At 40.5% G+C, this 19,587-nt stretch overlaps 1 protein-coding gene across 3 annotated transcripts in view; it reads right to left on the bottom strand.

The window, feature by feature from the left end:
* CFAP54 (cilia and flagella associated protein 54) overlaps positions 1 to 19,587 on the bottom strand; it is a 216,749-nt gene that overhangs the window by 77,743 nt on the left and 119,419 nt on the right. For all 3 annotated transcript variants that reach the window (XM_054028552.1, XM_054028545.1, XM_054028538.1), the window contains 7 exons: positions 16,300 to 16,527; positions 15,126 to 15,349; positions 14,895 to 15,030; positions 10,504 to 10,612; positions 9,690 to 9,842; positions 907 to 1,101; positions 92 to 179 (listed from right to left, as the gene is read on the bottom strand). In XM_054028552.1, coding sequence (XP_053884527.1) covers positions 92 to 179; positions 907 to 1,101; positions 9,690 to 9,842; positions 10,504 to 10,612; positions 14,895 to 15,030; positions 15,126 to 15,349; positions 16,300 to 16,527 — 1,133 coding nt within the window. The remainder of the gene's footprint in view (positions 1 to 91; positions 180 to 906; positions 1,102 to 9,689; positions 9,843 to 10,503; positions 10,613 to 14,894; positions 15,031 to 15,125; positions 15,350 to 16,299; positions 16,528 to 19,587) is intronic.

Below are 19,587 nucleotides of genomic sequence, written 5' to 3'. Positions count from 1 at the left end.
AAGAGCTGAAAGTCAGGAAAATTATTGATAAAATTACAAAAATAAAAATTGTATCATTTTTGTTTCTACTGTTCATCCAAAGACTATGTACCTCTTCTTTCCTGCATAAAAATGAAGATTTCCAAGTTCATGCAGAGCCTGCACCTTGAGGTCTCGCTGGTTATTTATTTGAAGGATTTCTGTTTTTCATCAATTAGAAAAAAATCCATTATAACATTAAAACCATTACTGTATCTTGAACAACTTTGCAATAGAAATAGATTTGCACACAGGAAATAGTAAATAAGATTATGAATATTTTATGTAAAGGTTTCTGAGGATTTGGGGATATTTTAATTTCAAATGTGTGACTATGGACCCAATCCTATTCCCACTAACTCCAACTGGAGCAAGAGCAGGACATACATGTGAATCTGTTTCAGACCTTCTAAACGGACAGAACCTGTTTGAAAATAAGCATTCATGATACAAATGCAATTCTCTGATTTCTACAGGTTGCATACAGCAGTTTAAAAAATCATAAACCTCCTTAGCTGTCAAATGGTTTCCTGGGAAAAGTCTGTAAAAAGAAGTAAAGGGACACTGTCAGAAGACAAAATCATGAGCCAGATTCTCAACTGGTGTAAATCAGTGAAGTTCCACTGAAGTAACATTTTTCATATGAAGAGAAAACTACTGAAAATTGTGACTGAGGTATTGGCTTGTTTTGGATCATTATTTTTTATTGAGGAAGTGGGGAGGGGGAGCAGGGGCTGTCCCATAAACACTATGGGGATGGGGAATACCTGCTGTGAAGACTGTCTGACATGAAAGGGACAGAGAATAAAACTGCATGAAGAGGAACATGAACATAGATATACAGAGTTGTTTGTATTAGCTGTAAACAAAAATATGTAAATATCTTACCAATAGTTTTTTCATATGAAGAGACAACTACTGAGAGCTGTGACTCAGGTAATGGTCTGCTTTCGACCATACTGCGGAAATTAAATTTCTCTTGAGAAAGGTCAGGTGGTTTTGGTAGAAATGTCAGTTCAGCTCCCTCACTAAATTTCACTTGTCCATTTGAAAAGATCTGATTGGGTACTCTTCCAAAGGTTTCTAGATCAAAAATGCAATTTATTTACTAAATATAGGTTACAGCCATATTTCCTTCACATAAATGTTTCTACACCATATCACCCAAACAAAATATTTTCAGTGTATGATTTCTACATGGCATTTCTGGTTTTTATAATAGCAGGTTAGAAGGAATAGGTAACTTGTGAATAAACATGGGAGCAGAAAATCAGGCTGCATTTTTCAGAAACATTTTCTTTCCCTGTAGTATATATTAATTTGCTCTGAATAAATGAACTGTGATACACTGAGCATTACTTATACTCTGGATTTAGTCTGAAAGCATGCTAAACAAGTAAGTTTTAAAATGTTCCTATTTGCCCCATATAGCTTTCAAGGAGAAATTTTCCAGGACCAGAAACTCAGTCAGCAACTCAACACAATGTCAATCCAGAGATCTACAGCAAATTCAGTAGTATTCTTTGGGCTCCTATTTTACACAGTGATGGATGCTGGAATCATTGCAGACATGATGTTCTATATTCCAAGTAACTGTGGTTCTTCAAGATGTGTTGTCCATATGCTCTGAGGTTGTCCTCATACACCATATGGCATAAAAGTTGGGGTGACCCCAAGTGTCCCTCAATTCCTTTGCCAGTATAGAATCCAGGTGTTATAGGATTCTGTAGTTGTGCAGAAGAAGCATGGGTTGCGAAATATACTGTGATTTTATGAAAATATGCTAATGAGTGTAAATATAATGTAATTGAAATATGCTTCATGCAAAAGGTCTCTTGTAAGGTATCATTACAAAGCTTATAATCTACAAAGTGTGGTAATCACATTCATACAAATAGATCATTCTTGTATCTGAAATTAGAAATATAACTCTAATGTCCTATTGTAGTTATGCAAAGTGTGGACCATTAATGGTGGTTTGGAATCTTGATGGCTCCCATCAACCAGGACAATTGACTGTGGATGGCTCTGTTTGCTTGCAGGCATTCCTGTGAGTCAGGCTGGGAGGAATGAAGCCTTGAAGTCTTACAGTGACATGTGATCATGTCACCTGAACTGGAATACATCTTTAACCTGGTGCTCTTCCATTTAGAAGGAGGGGTGGGAACCCAGAGGGGGACAAAGGATTCCCGCCTTGTGCAAAAGGTATATAGGAGGGTGGAACAGAACAAAGGGGCGGCAGTCATGAAAAATCCCCTAGCTACCACCTGAGCTGGAATAAGGGCTGTACCAGGGGAAAGGATTGTGCCCAGACTAGGAAGGCATCCAGTCTGTGAAAGAAGCTTACCTGAACATCTCTGAGGGTGAGATTTGATCTGTAATCACTTTCCTACGGTATTAGGCTTAGACTTGCATGTTTTATTTTATTTTGCTTGGTAATTCACTTTGTTCTGTCTGTTATTACTTGGAAACACTTAAATCCTACTTTTTGTATTTAATAAAATCACTTTTTACTTATTAATTAACCCAGAATATGTATTAATACCTGGGTGGGGGGGGGCAAACAGCTGTGCATATCTCTCTATCAGTGTTACAGAGGGCGAACAATTTATCAGTTTATCCTGTCTAAGCTTTATACAGGGTAAAATGGATTTATTTGGGGTTTGGACCCCATTGGGAGCTGGGCATCTGAGTGTTGGAGACAGGAACACTTCTTAAGCTGTTTTCAGTCAAGCCTGCAGCTGTTGGGGGACGTGGTTCAGACCTGAATCTATGTTTGTAGCAGGCTAGTGTGTCTGGCTCAAACCAGGCAGGGCACTGAAGTCCCAAGCTGCCAGGGAAAATGGTCTCAGAGGTAGTCTCAGCACATCAGTTGGCAGTTCCCAAGGGGGTTTTCTGTGCTCCAACTCATCACATACACCTCTAGAGGAATCACAAGTACTATAAAGTAAGTAACTGTTTCTTCTTCAAGTGTTTGTCGATATTATTCCACTCCTGGTGACTAACAAGCAGTAAACTAAATCATAGGAGGTGGATGCTCAGAGTCTACCTGAATAGCAACTGCAAGACAGTTTTGCCAAAGTGGGCATCAGATTTTCATGTCTCTACTAAGGAGTAATTTTGTGTAAATGTATGTACTGAACCCTATGTTGCTGCCATACAATTTCTTCAGATTGGAACACTTCGTTCTCAAAGAAGCTGCGTTAGCTGCCTGAGCCATCGTGAGGTAAGCTATAATGTTGAATGGTGGGTCTAAATGCGCATATTCATAGTATAGTTTAATGCAAGTAGAAATCTAGTTGAATAATCTCTGGGTCTAAGTAGCTTGTTCTCTTACCCTATCTGTATAAACTACAAAAAGCAACATGTCGAGTTGGTCACATGTTGTGGAGATTTCCCTCAAATGAGCCAATCATCGAGGTATGGGTAAATCTGGACTCCTTGTTTTCTCACATAACAAGGGCCCTCAATGAAGACCCTCAGTGATGTCAATAGACCAAATGGCAGAACATTCTGTAGATAGTGGAAAATACCCACTCAGAACCACAGGAGGATGAGCAGGATGAATTACTATGTGAAAATAAGCGTTTTAGAGGTTGAGAGCTGCATACCAATCTTGTGCCTCAATGAAAAAAAGTTACAGAGGGCAGTTTTACCACCTAGAACTTGAATTTGCAGCTGAAGATGGTTAGCTGTGTCAAGTCCAAAAATGGGCACCAGACCCCTTTTTTCCTTCATTATTGGAAATAATTAGGAATAAAACCCCTTCCCTTTGTACTACAGAGGCACTTCTTCCACTGCACCAAGACTTAGAAGAGACTCCCCTTCTTGATGTAACACACTCTTGTGAAAGGGGTCTCTGAAAAAGGATTGGGCTGGTAGATGGGGAGGTCTGGATTTCTATAGAATACCCCACCTCTGTGAACTCTAGACCCACGGGTTTGTAGTGGTGAGGTTCCAGGCCCCACAAAAATAAAACAAATGGTTCTGAAAAGCAGCAGGGCGGAAAAAGATACTCCAGAAAATGTACATGGCTCCCGAACAAGGAGTCAAATTAGCTGCCTTGATGATGACATTGCAAGGTGAACAGATAATGAAGGAGGAGGCAGATGATTTCCTCCTCTGGTATCTTTTTCTCTTTTTAGCAGAGGCCATCTGAACCTTCTGAGTATAGTAACTAGAGCTGGTTGGGAATATTTTCAACTAATTTTTTTATTGGAACCAAAACTTTTCATGTATGTTTCAAAGAAACTTTCAATGAGAAGGTTTCTAAGGTTCAGAATTGATTTTTTAGGGTGGGGGAAAGAGAGAGAAAGAGAGAGAGAGAGAGAGAGACCCCCCCACCCCTCAGAAAAGCCAATAGCACTATGCTAGGACACTCATCTGAGATGTGGAAGACCATATGAAGCTGGGTCTCCCATATACCAGCCAAGTCCTTAGCTATTTTGGAGCATGGGTCTCTTGCTCCTCCTACTCCTCACTGACATTCCATCATAGGCCTTGGCTACACTTGCAGCTGTACAGCGCTGTGAGGTAAACCTGTCTTCGTACAGCTGAGTAGGGAAAAGCGCTGCAGTCTGTCCACACTGACAGCTGCCAGTGCAGTGGTGTGGCCACACTTGCAACATTTGCAGCTGTGTTGGGAGCGGTGCATTATGGAAAGCTATCCCAGCATTCATGTGGCTGCAACGTGCTTTTCAAAACGGGGGAAGAGGGTGGATTGTGACAGGGAATGTGGGGGGAGAGAGAGTGCTTTTTGTAGCATGTCAGCTCTTTATTTTGCAAGTTCCGAACTCCCGGCCCCCTGCTCATTCATTTACTCACTCAAAGCAAGCTGCAAACTGTTTGCTTTTCTCTGTGGTACGAGCTTTGAAACCGGCACTTCCACATTCCTGCCGCCGGTCACAACAATGGAGAGGTTTGGCCACTTGACAAGGTGATTAGTACAGCGCTGCAAGTGTGTACACTCACACCCGTGAGTCGTAGCCACTCCGCTGCAGCTGTTATTCCTCTCGGACACGTGGAGTACCTGCTGCGGTGTACCAAGGGAGATATAGCGCTGTAAGTGCCCTGCCAGTGTGGACGGGGAGTGAGTTACAGCGCTGGGGGAGGCTTTACAGTGCTGTAACTTGCAAGTGTAGCCAAGGCCATAGACCTTAGAAACTTTCCCAATTACATTTTCATAAAAACAGATACATTTCTGCAAAAGGTTTTGGTTTCCATTGTAAAAATGTTTGGTCAATTTTTTTTTGACCAGTTCTACTAATTTGTTTTAGCATTAAACCAATAGTATCCATCAAACAACAGATCTTCTATTGTTGTTTGCATTTCTTTAGGTATGCTAGATGACAATAGCCAAGAAGATCTCTGTGACAGAATACATCCCAGTATTCATATTGTACACACTATTGTAATAATCTTTGTACAAAGTATGGCTTGTAAGGTATCATTTGAAAACTCATAATTTGCTGGTCAGTACTGTCCTGATAAAATGTGTGTGGCAACATTGTAAGATTTCCCTGTATGATTTATTAATGTATGTTCCAAACCCCACAGCCTTGCCCAAACTGAGGTTGGCAAAGGTTCCTAAACAAAGGAATGTGTGCGCTGTTTAATTTACATTTAAGCAGTAACCAGAGTCATCAACCAGGGAAAGAAACAAAGGATGCTCAAACAGGTGAGAAAAACACAGCAGTGAGCCTCCTTCCACATAGATTTTTTGTCTCCTGGTGACCAGCTGGAAATGTTTTTCAAGAGGGGAACTGAAACTATAAAAAGGGGGGACAACTAGCCTCAGGCACCCTGCCCATCACATTCACTGCATCTGAAGCAACAAAGGAGGTATTTGTTGGACTCTGGGAGAAAGGGTCCTGACCTGTAGGGTTTGGTCAGTAAGACTGCAGAAAGCATGTGGTGAGAAACTTTGCTTGCATCTAATATAGTTTGTTAAGTTAGGGTAATAGTAAATGTCTTATCTATTTTTCTTGTAACCATTTGATTTTTATGCCTCATTTCTTGTACTCCCTTAAAATCTCTCTCTTTGCAGTTAATAAACTTATTTTATTGTTTTATCTATTCCAGCGTGTGTAAATTGAAGTGTCTGGGAAATTCCATTTGGGCTGACAAGTTGTGTGCATATTATTATTTTAAAGAAATAACAGACTTAATATAACCTGTATTGTCCAGGAGAGGGCTGGGCAGCACAAGACATTCATTTCTGGGGTGAAATCTAAGACTGGGGGTATGTTTGGGTCATCCTGCAGTATACTAAGAGTGTAACCCACGTGTGGCTAGCAGGCTGCAGTTACACACAGACACTCAGGTTGTGGCTTGCATGCCATCAGGCTGTTTGTGAATGGCCCACTTCAGCAAGGTATTGAAAGGCACCCAAGGCTGCTGGGAAGGGATGACAAAGCCCCTCACAAATCTGGACTGCACCCCAGAATGTGATAATGAGGTAATACTCCTTCCTCCTGCTGATCACAGATGGGTTTTTTTTGGTCTCAGAAGGATGGTTTCTTTGAGACCTAAAGTCCCAGAGCTGTAAGCTGATCCTGAGCTCACTGGAACACTTCTTGAAGAGGTTTGCTCATGCTTTATCAGTCTCAGCCACTCCAGGATCTGAAGAGGAGTGCATAAGCCTCTCCACTAAAAAGTGTTTCTGGCAAGCCTCTTTTGCCTTTTGCATTCTCTTAGGGAAGGACCTGAAAATTGTACATTTCTCAGGAATGTGCCCTTCACCAAGGCACAATAGGTACCTTATATACACATCATTAACCGGCATCACCGCAGTGCAAGATGAGACAAGGTAGGTGAGTGTGACCTAAAGCATCCCAGTATTCACACCCTACACACTACTGTAATAATCTTTGTACAAAATATGTCTTGTGAGGTATCATTTGAATCCTAATAACTCCCTGGTCAATAATATCACGGTGAAATGTATGTAGCAAAATTATATGTAAAGTTATGAAATCTCCCTGTATGTGTTCTTAGCATATGTTCGAAACCACACAGCCCTGCCCAGACAGAAGTATTCTGAACGAAAAAAAGTTTACCTCACATAAGTAAACAGGGTCCTCGAGACAGCAAGGAGAGGAGATAGCAGAAGACAAAGCAAAGAGCATGGAGCCTCCTTCTATGTCGCCTTCTTTACTCTTTGAATAAACTTTGCTTTGAAGGGTAACCCTCAGAAGAACTCACTTTAAAGGTTAATTGGACTATAGAGGAAAGGGTCAGAAAAGCCCAAGCTACCTCTCTCTCTTTCACCTAAAACAAAGGACCCAGCCTTTGAACTTTGGGAAGGGTTCTGACTTGAGAATTTGGTTAGCCCTGTTTCTGTGAACATGTGGTAAGGATTTTACCTTGAACCAAGTCTTGCTTGTTAAGTTTTAGCTACTAGAAAGCATTTTATCTTTATTGTTCTTGTAACCATTTGACTTTAAAACCTGATATTTGAGTTCACTTAAAATCCTATCTTCTTTTGTTAATAAACTGTTTTTTAATCTAAACCAATCCAGTGCTGTGTTTAAACTGAACTGTTTGGTAAATCCAGTTAAAGTAGCAGACTGTTGAATATTGATTAATTCTTTACAGGGGCAACAGACCTCTAATAACTGAACTGTCCAGTAGAGGGCCTGAAGGGCGCAGAACACATGTTTTGGGGGGAAATTGTGACTGGGATGTGTCGGAGTCACCCTGCAGGTAGTAACCACAACAGGTGGAAGCCAGAGTGTGACTGGAGTGTTGCTGACAAGCTGCTGGGGTTAGAGCTGCTGGACCATAACTACAGCTATACACAGACACTCAAGGTGTGAACTGCATGCTGGCAGGTTGTTTGTGAGTGGCACAGGTTGGGAGCTACAACAGCAAAGCACTGTAAGGCACCCAAGAGTGCAGAGCAGGTGGTGACACAATCCCTCACTGGTTTGGACTACACACTGGAATGTGACCGTGAGGTAATATGTTTTATTGAATCAATTTCTGTTGGTCAGAGAGATAAACTTTCAAGTTTACTCAGAGCTCTTCTTCAGCTCCCGAAGCTCGAAAGCTTGCCTCTCTCACCAACAGAAGTTGGTTCAACAAAAGATATTAACTCACCCACTTGTCTCTCTAATATCCTGGGACTAACAAAGCTGAAACAACACTGCATACCGCAATGCAATATAGGCAGTTTTAAACTCAGGAGACTACATTTGACCACATTGTAGATATGTTCATAAATGCTGATCTTCTTGCATTTATTTTTTTAAAAGTTGTGATTCGTTGTGTCTTGAAAAATAAATGTTGTGATACTGGAAGATGATACCGGCTGCCATCATGAGGGTCTTTGACCTATAGATAATCAAAGAGCTCACTGTCCTAAGTGCTCTTCTTTCAGGCTAAGCAGAAGAAGCAATCAAATGTTTGTTTATGTAGCAATCGCAGTAATAGGAAGCCGCATCTCAAGGCACTTTGGTGCAGGACAAGGTCTGAACAAGAACTAACCCAGGGGGAAAAAGAGGAAGTTAACTGAAACTATTTGCAAATGCAAAGGCTAAGATATTGGTTACAGCTGTATGTCTGAGTGTGAATTCAGAAGAAAGCCTGCAGAAACATGAGAAGCAGTCATGCATGTGGCACTGCAAGGAAACCTAGAGACAGAAGATTTTCTGAGGCACAGTACTCACTGGAAAGGCAGACTTGGATTTCTGAGAAAGGAAACTGCCTGCTGTTCTTTGTTTCTATTATGTTCAGGGAAACAGAACTCTATATACAATCCTTGTAAAAAAAACCAGGATTGCATTAGAGAAATTCCTAACTCTATCTTCAACTTCTCCTCCTAATGAAAATAACTCATCAAGAGGCCCAAATACTGGCTAACAACTCAGGCCAAAGATGGGCAACAAGAATTAAATGGATAATGAAAGCTGTAATAAATGAATGAAGCTGTAATGAAGAATATAAGAACGGCCATACTGGGTCAGACCAAAGTTCCATCTAGCTAGGGTGACCAGATGTTCTGTTTTTAAAGGGACAGTCCCATTTTTTGGGATTTTTTCTTATGTAGGCGCCTATTACCCCCCACCCCCGTCTCGTTTTTTCACAGTTGCTATCTGGTCACCCTACATCTAGCCCAGTATCCTGTCTTCCAACAGTGGCCAATGCCAGGTGCCCCAGAGGGAATGAACAGGTAATCAACAAGTGATCCATTCCCTGTTGCCCATTCACAGCTTCTGGCAAACAGAGGCTAGGAACACCATCCCTGCTCATTCTATCTAATAGGCCCTATCCTCCACGGATTTATCTAGTTCTTTATTGAATCCTGTTATAGTCCTGGCCTTCACAACATCCTCTGGCAAAGAGTTCCACAGGTTGACTCTGCATTGTGTGAAAAAAATACTTCCTTCTTCCTTTTTTTTTTTTTTTTTTTTTTTTTTTAAAGACTATGGCCGTTCTTATGTTCTTAAAGAGAAAAATGCTTGGCTACATTTTGGCCTTACAAGAATTCAGAATTTTTCTTTAAATAAAAGTGACTATTATCTTACTCTCAACAACTATCGCTTGATTTTAAAAACTGATTTTCCAATATTTGCTACTAAAAATATGTACCAGGTGCAGTCACTTGATATAGGGGTGGTTTGGAACCACACACATTTGATAATTAAGGGACACCATAACAAACATCTTACCTTGTGTGTGAGCAAGAAATAGTGAAAGCAACTTTCTGCTGTGTTTAAGTGCTCTGCTGTGATATTTAGATTTTTCTAGGGTTTCTCTGAAACATTTCAGTGTGTCTGTCACATCAAGAGGGACACAAACTAGGGCTTGTGCTTGACTGGAATCTAAGAGGAAGTAGTAATTAGGAACATTTTTTATATTTTACAGTGAAAATATAAGAGCATAGGCATAGTTGAACAATTTCTCAACTATTAGACAAAATAAATTTAATACACGGGGTTGATTAGATTTCCAATTGGTTTATGAACATTAATCTAAAGCATTAACAGACAGTCAATAATACTACTTTTAAACTTTTCAAATATGTTTTATTGTTATAAGTAATAGATGGAGCACTGGGCACCAGAAGTGAGAGCAAGAATACTGTCTTTATTGTACTCTCAATATCATCTATTGTTCAGTGATTTTACCCAATGGTCCTTAATTCAACCCCCAAACCCTCTCTTGTACATGAAAGTTTGACACATATGTGATATTCAGAACCATGTCTTCTTTTTCCTTCTGAAGGACCTGTCAAGGCTTTAAACTTTTCACTATTATCCAATTTGAATAGATTTGAAAAGCTCTTCTTACCATTACAACACACCTGAGCTATATAGTCCCTTTCAAAACAATATTTCTGAAGCACTCATACATTTGTAAAAACAGAATTCAACAGTTTATAAATCTGTATGAAAGAGATATTCTGAGGTAGGGCAAAAATTAATACAAAACAAAATTTTTTGGATAAAGAAAGGACTGGATTATGTCGGAATGGGTTCTGACCTGTATAAATATCTGGCATCTCAGGAACAAAATGGTGTCCAGAAACTTTCACTTCATTAAATGTGCTGGCAATACGCAACTGTTTTCCAATGAAGTTTCTGCAATTTATCTAAAAAAGAAGGTTTTCCACTTAGTCACTTGTTTATACTTAAAATGGCCAATATTTTATAATGTGGGTTCCCCAAGTTAGGCACATATTTAGATGGCTAAATAAAAGAGGTCTGATTTTCAAAAATATTAAGCACCTGCAATTGCTGTATAAATCAACAAGAGCTTCAGATGTTCTGCACCTCTGAAAATCAGGTCTCTTATTTAATAATCTAGATGTAAAATCACATGCCTAACTTCAGGCATTCAAGTTTGCAAATTTAGGGCTAAGACATCTACGTACTTAAAACTATACCTCATTTCTTGCTTGCCAGAATTAAGAACCATACAATGACATGCAATACACTATTACATATCAGAGCTTTCAATCTGTCATGTTTCTCATAAAATATTAAGCTTATCGTATTATTAGGACAAATGAGTAAGAATCATGGTATGCTCCTTTAGACAATTAAAAAGTCCATTATTTTTTAGTGGGCTATATATCCAGAACTGGTATAAACTGGCAGAGTTACATTAACTTCAATGAAACTATGGCAATTCACACCAGCTGAGGATCTGGACCAATATATGTCTGTACAGAGCGTAGCATCCTGCCTCTCAAAACTGTCTGAGGGTAAATGATCTGGAGAAAGGGGTAAACAGTGAGGTGGCAAAGTTTGCAGATGATACTAAACTGCTTAAGATAGTTAAGACCAAAGCAGACTGTGAAGAACTTCAAAAAGATCTCACAAAACTAAGTGATTGGGCAACAAAAGGGCAAATGAAATTTAATGTGGATAAATGTAAAGTAATGCACATTGGAAAAAATAATCCCAACTATATATACAATATGATGGGGGCTAATTTAGCTACAATTAATCAGGAAACAGATCTTGGAGTCATCGTGGATAGTTCTCTGAAGACGTCCACGCAGTGTGCAGTGGCAGTCAAAAAAGAAAACAGGATGTTAGGAATCATTCAAAAAGGGATAGAGAATAAGACGGAGAATATCGTATTGCCCTTATATAAATCCATGGTACACCCACATCTTGAATACTGGGTACAGATGTGGTCTCCATCATATTGCAGACATCTTCTGTCGCAGAAGAAGAGTTTTATTCTGTTTTCTATCAGCTACAAATAATTCTTATTCAAACAGAAAACTGGAATCTAATTTGTAAGACACAAAAAATATAATTTTTGATCCACTCACTAGACAATATTTTACTAAGAAAAAATAGCTGTATGGTAAATGACACAGTTACTTTGTAAAGACGCATATATATATAGGGCAACTAAAATGATTAGGGGTTTGAAACGGGTCCCATATGAGGAGTGATTGAAGAGGCTAGGACTTTTCAGCTTGGAAAAGAGGAGACTAAGGAGGGATATGATAGAGGTATATAAAATCACGAGTTGTGTGGAGAAAGTGAATAAGGAAAAGTTATTTTACTTGTTACCATAATACAACAACTAGGGGCCACCAAATGAAATTAATGGGCATCAGGATTAAAACAAATAAAAGGAAGTTCTTCTTCACATAGCATACAGTCAACCCAAGGAACTCCTTGCCTGAGGAGGTTGTGAAGGCTAGGACTATAACAGGGTTTAAAAGAGAACTAGATAAATTCATGGAGGTTAAGTCCATTAATGGCTATTAGCCAGGATGGGTAAGGAATGGTGTCCTAGCCTCTGTTTGTCAGAGGGTGGAGATGGATGGCAGGAGAGAGATCACTTGATCATTGCCTGTTAGGTTCACTCCCTCAGTAGACAGGATACTGGGCTAGATGGACCTTTGGTCTGACCCGGTACGGCCTTTCTTATGTTCTTATGTTATGTTCTTATGTTCTTAAAATGGTGTACAAATTCCTTGATACAATTTTTTAGATTCACTCCCTCTGGAGCACCTGGCATTGGCCACTGTCGGTAGACAGGATACTGGGCTGGATGGACCTTTGGTCTGACCCAGTACGGCCTGTTAGGTGTCTTTGAACTAATATATTAAATATGATTATATAAAATTAGTTTTTATTATGCCATTTGAGACATTGCTTTCAAAAATGTAATTATTTTTATTCTACCTTATTGTAACATATCGCACAGATTACTGAACACTTGATGTTAAGTACATCAATCTTATTTAAAAAAATCTTAACTTTAAAAAGAATTTTTTGCTGCCATTGGTGTCTTACAACGGAATTTGCTGGCTGTCTTTAAGTTTGCCAAATATACAGAATCATGACTTTGAGTGGTAGAAAACTGTGACTGTATGAATTCCTGGTGCAGGTTTCTCATGTTCTTCTTCTTTGGCTTTTTAAGTGTTCAAGCTTGCTCAATATGAGTAATTCTGAACTTTTTATGGGTTAAGTACTCAAGTACATAGCAACAAAGCAGTACCTCAAGGGGCACAGTTTAATTAATCAAGAAGTGCATATGGCACCCAGATATATATTCTCACTTAAAAGGGATACTGTCAAGCATTTTAGGCCTCAAGTTTAGATTCTGACCATGTGTAGCGGGGTGGTTACCCCGCTCCTGCCTGAGAGGTTTAAAACAGCCCTGGCAGAGGGCTAGGGCAAAGGGAAAAGTTACTGGGCTGATTGGGGAAGTAGCCACAGCTGGGTCATGCCCCAATCAGGCCCCAGCTGGCCTGTATAAGAAGGCTGGGAGCCAGGAGTTCAAGAGTCTCTCTCTCTCTCTGAAGGCAGAGAGAGACTCTTGAACTCCTGGCTCCCAGCCTTCAGAGAGAGAAGGGCCTGGCTGCAGGGAGCTAGACAGGGTACCTGAGTGGAGCAGGGCTGGGAAAGGCCTAGGAGTTGGGGAGCTCCAGCCTGGATAGCCCCAGGCTGTGGCCTGGTAATAGGCGAAGCGGTACTGGGGGTTGCAGAGGGCAGCCCAGGGCTAGGCCAAGGCAGCAGGTCCAAACCCAACCTTGCTGATGATGAGTGGCCTATACTGCAGTCTGCCCCAGAGAGTGGGGGCTAGCTGGTGACTGGCAGTGGCCTTCACCTGAGGTGAGGTGGGGTTAGTGGGTGGGGGTTCCCCTGGGAGGGGAGACCTAGCATATGTATGGGTATTGCCAGGGGGCAGCACCCACAGCAAGGGGCACCGGGGTCCTGGGAGGGACACGGGGGCCAGAGAAGAGGAAAGGCGGATCACTGGCCTGCAGAGGGCGCTCCAGAGGCTGGTGAGCTAATTCCCTGGACGACCAGCAGGAGGCGCCGCAGGGGTGAGTCTGGACCTTCTCTTACACCATATGATGGCATGGAGGTACCCAGTGTGCCCCCTTTCAGTGAGGCCTCGCACACCACATGGGCCCTGCATCTGTTTTCCTTCCCCCCAAGTTATAAACAAGTCCAGACAGACATCTTTATCAAAGAACACTTCCCTTTCCAGGAGTCTCATTGATTAACAATAGTCTTCAACATAAGTAGGACCTACTCAGCTACACACAGGGCATTCATCCTGTCTTTGTCCAACTAGTGGTCTCTGGTTTCTTTCTTCTACCCTGCTCTGAGAAACGTCTCTGTTTAAGGAACTCTTCCCAGTTCTTCTCTGAATTACTCCTTTTCAGACCCTCCTTAAAAAGAGTCTCCTAGCTCTCCCCCTTGGAACTGGGTTATATTAATTAGATTCTCCAGTCCTTCTTAAGCAGGAGCCCTCCTCTTCGGAGAGGAGTTGTAGGTTGACCAGCTGTACAGCCTTTGCCAGCTTCTTTTTCAGCTGGCCTCTTTTCCTTTATTAGCCCTCAAGCTTCAGGGATCTCAGCAGGCCAGTCTTTCCTGGCTGATGCCTCCTATTATCTGACCTGCTATGGGGGAGGAGGCTGCATTTATGCTGGTCCCCTTCTGCCAGCTCATGCCCATTTGGTTGGGAGAGAGGGAAGCCTTCCTCTGCCTCTCTGTAAGGCTCCTGGCCAGCCCCTTAAAGAAACAGCAATGGGATTTCCTCCTCTACACGTCTGACTCCCAGGACGGCTTCCTCTCTCCCAATATTTTCCAGGTCCTGGTATCTATAATCAGACGTTTCAGAGTCTTAAAGGGTCACACCAGATGGCAGGGTGGACCAATCATTAAGCAGTACTGCTATTAAAAGGCAGAGTACCCTGTAACAGACGCATAATATGGTATAGTTGCATAAACTTTTATCTGTATTGTTCCTTAATTTAATCTTAAAGATTTCTGTTTCTCAACATTATGAGAAATCTTATTAATCTGTTAAAAACACAATAAATTAAAACATTTTTCAGGATTTAGTTTACAGTGAGATTCAGTATCTAAATAATTAAATAAATAGTTCACCTTGTTTGCATTATCACCCTGATATTTTATGAAATGAGGCTGAGGACTATCTGGGCCTCTGAATTGCTGTATTCTCTCCAGAAGTTGTCTCTGTGCATATACCAGCAGTGGAGTCACTTGTTCTGCATATCTTTCACTGGAAAAGGCCAAGTAATATTACAAATCAAAATTACTTGTTTTAAATGAATAATCTAGCTTTTTCCTCTCCATACACCCTTAAGTGTTACTTACTGTGTAATTGTGTTAAAATACAAGGCTATATGTACCAGTGCTTCCCATTTCTTCATTTGGTATAAGAGCTCTATAGTTCTAAGTACCAGACCACATATCCATCTCAAGTCAACTACATTGATATCATCAAGAGGGCAGCAAAAAGTAAGATTAGAACCCCCGTCCTCATCAGCAATTCCTCCTACACAACTTGGAACACAGAAATCTCCTTCAGGATCAAAAATCTATGAGTAGAACATAATACATTATAATGAACAGTTTCAAAAGTTAATGCAATTAATTGTATTGCAATGAACAATTACACGGTTTTAATGTAATTCTTTCTGGATTGCTTTTGTTTTTGCCCATTTCCTTTTGTTTGCCATATAGACTCTCTCCCTCCCCCCTTGGTCATTGGGCTCCGTTTTGTTTTAATCAGTGGTTTGGAAGGCACTCCACATACTTTGTAATAGGCACTAGAGCTAGATGGGAAGTTTTTGAAAAACTTTTTTTTTTTTGTCAGAAAATGCGAATTTGTTGAAACAGAAACTTAACAATCAATTTCCCATTTTGAACATTTTTGATGAAAAAGTTTCAAAGTTGTCAAAAAGTTACATTTTTTGGTTTTCATTTAAAATTTTCATTTTCAAATTTCATTCCAATTTTTATTTCAATATTTAAGTTAATTTATAGTAAAAATAAATTAAAAAGGTTGGAATCAAGAGAAAGTATTTCAAAATTTTCTAAACAGAACTTTTAGATTGATCCAATCCAAAACAAATTTCGGATTTTTTCAAGATTTCGACTTTGCATCCTGATTTGAGATGGGAAATTTTTCAAAATCTTAAATTCTCATGGGAGGGAAAAACTATTTCCTGCCCAGCTCTCATTGGCAACATAGAAACTGAAAGATAAAAGGAAAAGGTAAATGTAAAATTGAGGCAGACAGTAACGAGAATAGATGGCTTCAATTTTTATTGTCTCTTCTAAAGCAAGTTTTTAGAAGGCAAGTTATAATTCTACAAGTTAAGAAATACTGTTATTCTGTACAGGCTGTATTATGGGCAGTAGTTTGAAGTTACCAAAATCAATGATCAGTGCAAAAAAATAATTTCTCCTGATTCCTTTCTCCATTTTTCCATACCATTCAAAGAACTAACTAAAATAGAATATATGAATAAAAATACATGTTTACCTTAAGGGAATTACTAGTTTGTAGTTCAATTATCATATCAAGTATCGTATCTGATGCCAAATAGAATGGCAACCAGATGGTGCTGATAAGAAAATTTCTGGTAATAGGAAATAATCTTTGAAGAGAATGTGAATGCTTGGCAACTGACAGCGCTTCTTGACTATAGTTCCAAAGCTCTCGGCAGGTATTTTGAAGCAATGTCCAGTGGCCACCACGATGAGCGAGAACCTATACATAATTTTTTCAAAATGTTGTTATATTTTCAAAGTATAGTTTTGAACAAAGATTCATTCCTCTATCTCAAAACTTAGATAGAAATAATTCTTTAAAATTATGAAGATTTCCTTAAATTACTCACCCTCAGTAAGAACTTACTTAATATATTAATAAAATGATAATCACAGAAGTGTAGTTATTTAACACAGAGAGGTTATTTAGTACAGTTCCCTGCATTCAAGGCAGGACTACATAATAACTAGACCATTCTTGACGGGTGTTGTTTTTAAAAACCTCCAATGATGGAGATTCCACAATGTCCGTAGGCAATTTGTTCCAGCGCTTAACTACCCCGACAGTTAAGAAGTTTTTCCTAATGTCCAAATAAACCTCTCTTTCTGCAATGTAAGTCCATTGCTTCTTGTCCTATCCTCAGAGGTTAATGAGAACAATTTTTCACCCTCCTTCTTGTAACAACCTTTTAAGTACTTGAAAACTGTTATATCCCACTTCAAACTTCTTCTCCAAACTAAACAAATCCATTTTTTCAATCTTTCCTCATATGTCATGTTTTATAGACCTTTAATCATTTTTGTTGCTGTCTTCTGGACTTTCTCCAATTTGTCCACATTCTTCCTGAAATGTGGCACCTAGAACTGGACACAATACTCCAGCTGAGGTCTTATCAGCAATACAATTTATAATTGTATAGCACCTTCCATTCCAGGTTCTCAACCTACTTTGCAAAAAAATCAATACATTTAGCCTCACAATATAATAATACATAAGGGAAGTAAGTCACTTTGCCAGTGATGGAGAATCTATCATGACCCTTGGCAGGAGTGATGGAAAAAAATGCTTCCTATTATAAAATTCAAAAGTACACAATTATAACCTATTAGCAATGTCAGAGACAGTGGGATGAATTCTGCTCTTGCAACCTCACTGAAATCAGCAAATACAGCCAGGAGAGCTGGCTGTATTTTAAAGAATCCTTACTGAGGTTGCAGGAACAAACCATTCCGATGTGTAGAAAGAACAGTAAATATGGCAGGCAACCAGCTTGGCTTAACAGTGAAATCCTTGCTGATCTTAAACACAAAAAAGAAACTTACAAGAGGTGGAAAATTGGACAAATGACCAGGGAGGAGTATAAAAATACTGCTCAGGGATGCAGGAGTGAAATCAGGAAGGCCAAATCACACTTGGAGTAGCAGCTAGCAAGGGATGTTACCCTTAACAAGAAGGGTTTCTACAGGTATGTTAGCAACAAGAAGGTGATCAGGGAAAGTGTGGGCCCATTACTGAATGGGGAAGGCAACCTAGTTTCAGAGGATGTGGAAAAAGTTAAGGTACCCAATGCTTTTTTCACCTCTGTCTTCACAAACAAGGTCAGCTCCCAGACTACTGCACTGGGCAACACAGTATGGGGAGGAGGTGACCAGTCCTCTGTGGAGAAAGAAGTGGTTCAGGACTATTTAGAAAAGCTGGATGAGCACAAGTCCATGGGGCCAGATGCACTGCATCTCAGGGTGCTGAAGGAGTTGCAGAGCCATTGGCCATTATCTTTGAAAACTCATGGCAATCAGGGGAGGTCCCGGATGACTGGAAAAAGGCTAATGTAGTGCCCATCTTCAAAAAGGGAAGAAGGAGGATCCAGGGAACTACAGGCCAGTCAGCCTCACCTCAGTCCCTGGAAAAATCATGGAGCAGGTCCTCAAGGAATCAATTTTGAAGCACTTAGAGGAGAGGAAAGTGATTAGGAACAGTCAGCATGGATTCACCAAGGGCAAGTCATGCCTGACTAACCTAATTGCCTTCTATGATGAGATAACTGGCTCTGTGGATGAGGGGAAAGCAGTGGACGTGTTATTCCTTGACTTTAGGAAAGCTTTTGATACAGTCTCCCACAGTATTCTTGGTGGCAAGTATGGGCTGGATGAATGGACTATAAGGTGGATAGAAAGCTGGCTAGATCATCGGGCTCAATGGGTAGCGACCAATGGCTTCATGTCTAGTTGGCAGCTGGTATCAAGCGGAGTGCCCCAAGGGTCGGTCCTGGGGCCAGTTTTGTTCAATATCTTCATTAATGATCTGGAGGATGCCGTAGATTGCATCCTCAGCAGGTTTGAAGATGACACTAAACTGGGAGGAGTGGTAGATAGGATACAGAGGAACCTAGACAAATTAGAGGATTGGGCCAAAAGAAATCTGATGAGGTTCAACAAGGACAAGTGCAGTGTCCTGCACTTAGGACGGAAGAATTCCATGCACTGCTACAGACTAGGGACCAAGTGGCTATGTAGCAGTTCCGCAGAAAAGGATCTGGGGTTACAGTGGATGGGAAGCTGGATATGAGTCAACAGTGTGCCCTTGTTGCCAAGAAGGCTAACGGCATTTTGGGCTGTATAAGTAGGGGCATTGCCAGCAGATCGAGGGACATGATCATTCCCCTCTATTCAGCATTAGTGAGGCCTCATCTGAGTACTATGTCCAGTTTTGGGCCCCACACTACAAGAAGGATGTGGAAAAATTAGAGTCCAGTGGAGGGCAACAAAAATGATTAGGGGGCTGGAGCATAATTTATGAGGAGAGGCTGAGGGAACTGGGATTATTTAGTCTGCAAAAGAGAAGAATGAAGGGGGATTTGATAGCTTCTTTCAACTACCTGAAAGGAGGTTCCAAAGAAGATGGATCTAGACTGTTCTCAATGATACCAGATGACAGAACAAGGAGTAATGTTCTCATGTTGTAGTGGGGGGGGGGTTAAGTTGGATATTAGGGAAAACTTTTTCACTAGGAGGGTGGTGAAGCACTGGAATGGGTTACCTAGGGAGGTGGTGGAATCTCCTTCCTTAGAAGTTTTTAAGGTCAGGCTTGACAAAGCCCTGGCTGGGATGATTTAGTTGGCGATTAGGTCCTGCTTTGAGTAGGGGGTTGGACTAGATGACCTCCTGAGGTCCCTTCCAACCCTAATATTCTATGATTCTATGAATGGGGTTTGTCATGTTTACATTTGTCTACCCAGAAGGCTTGTCTACATGGGGACTCTTAGGAATATTAAGACAAACC

Source organism: Malaclemys terrapin, chromosome 1, assembly GCF_027887155.1.
Source record: "Malaclemys terrapin pileata isolate rMalTer1 chromosome 1, rMalTer1.hap1, whole genome shotgun sequence".
NCBI classification, from domain to species: Eukaryota; Metazoa; Chordata; order Testudines; family Emydidae; genus Malaclemys; species Malaclemys terrapin.
Note: the sequence above shows the minus strand (reverse complement) of the source record. Positions and strands in the feature narration are given on the sequence as shown.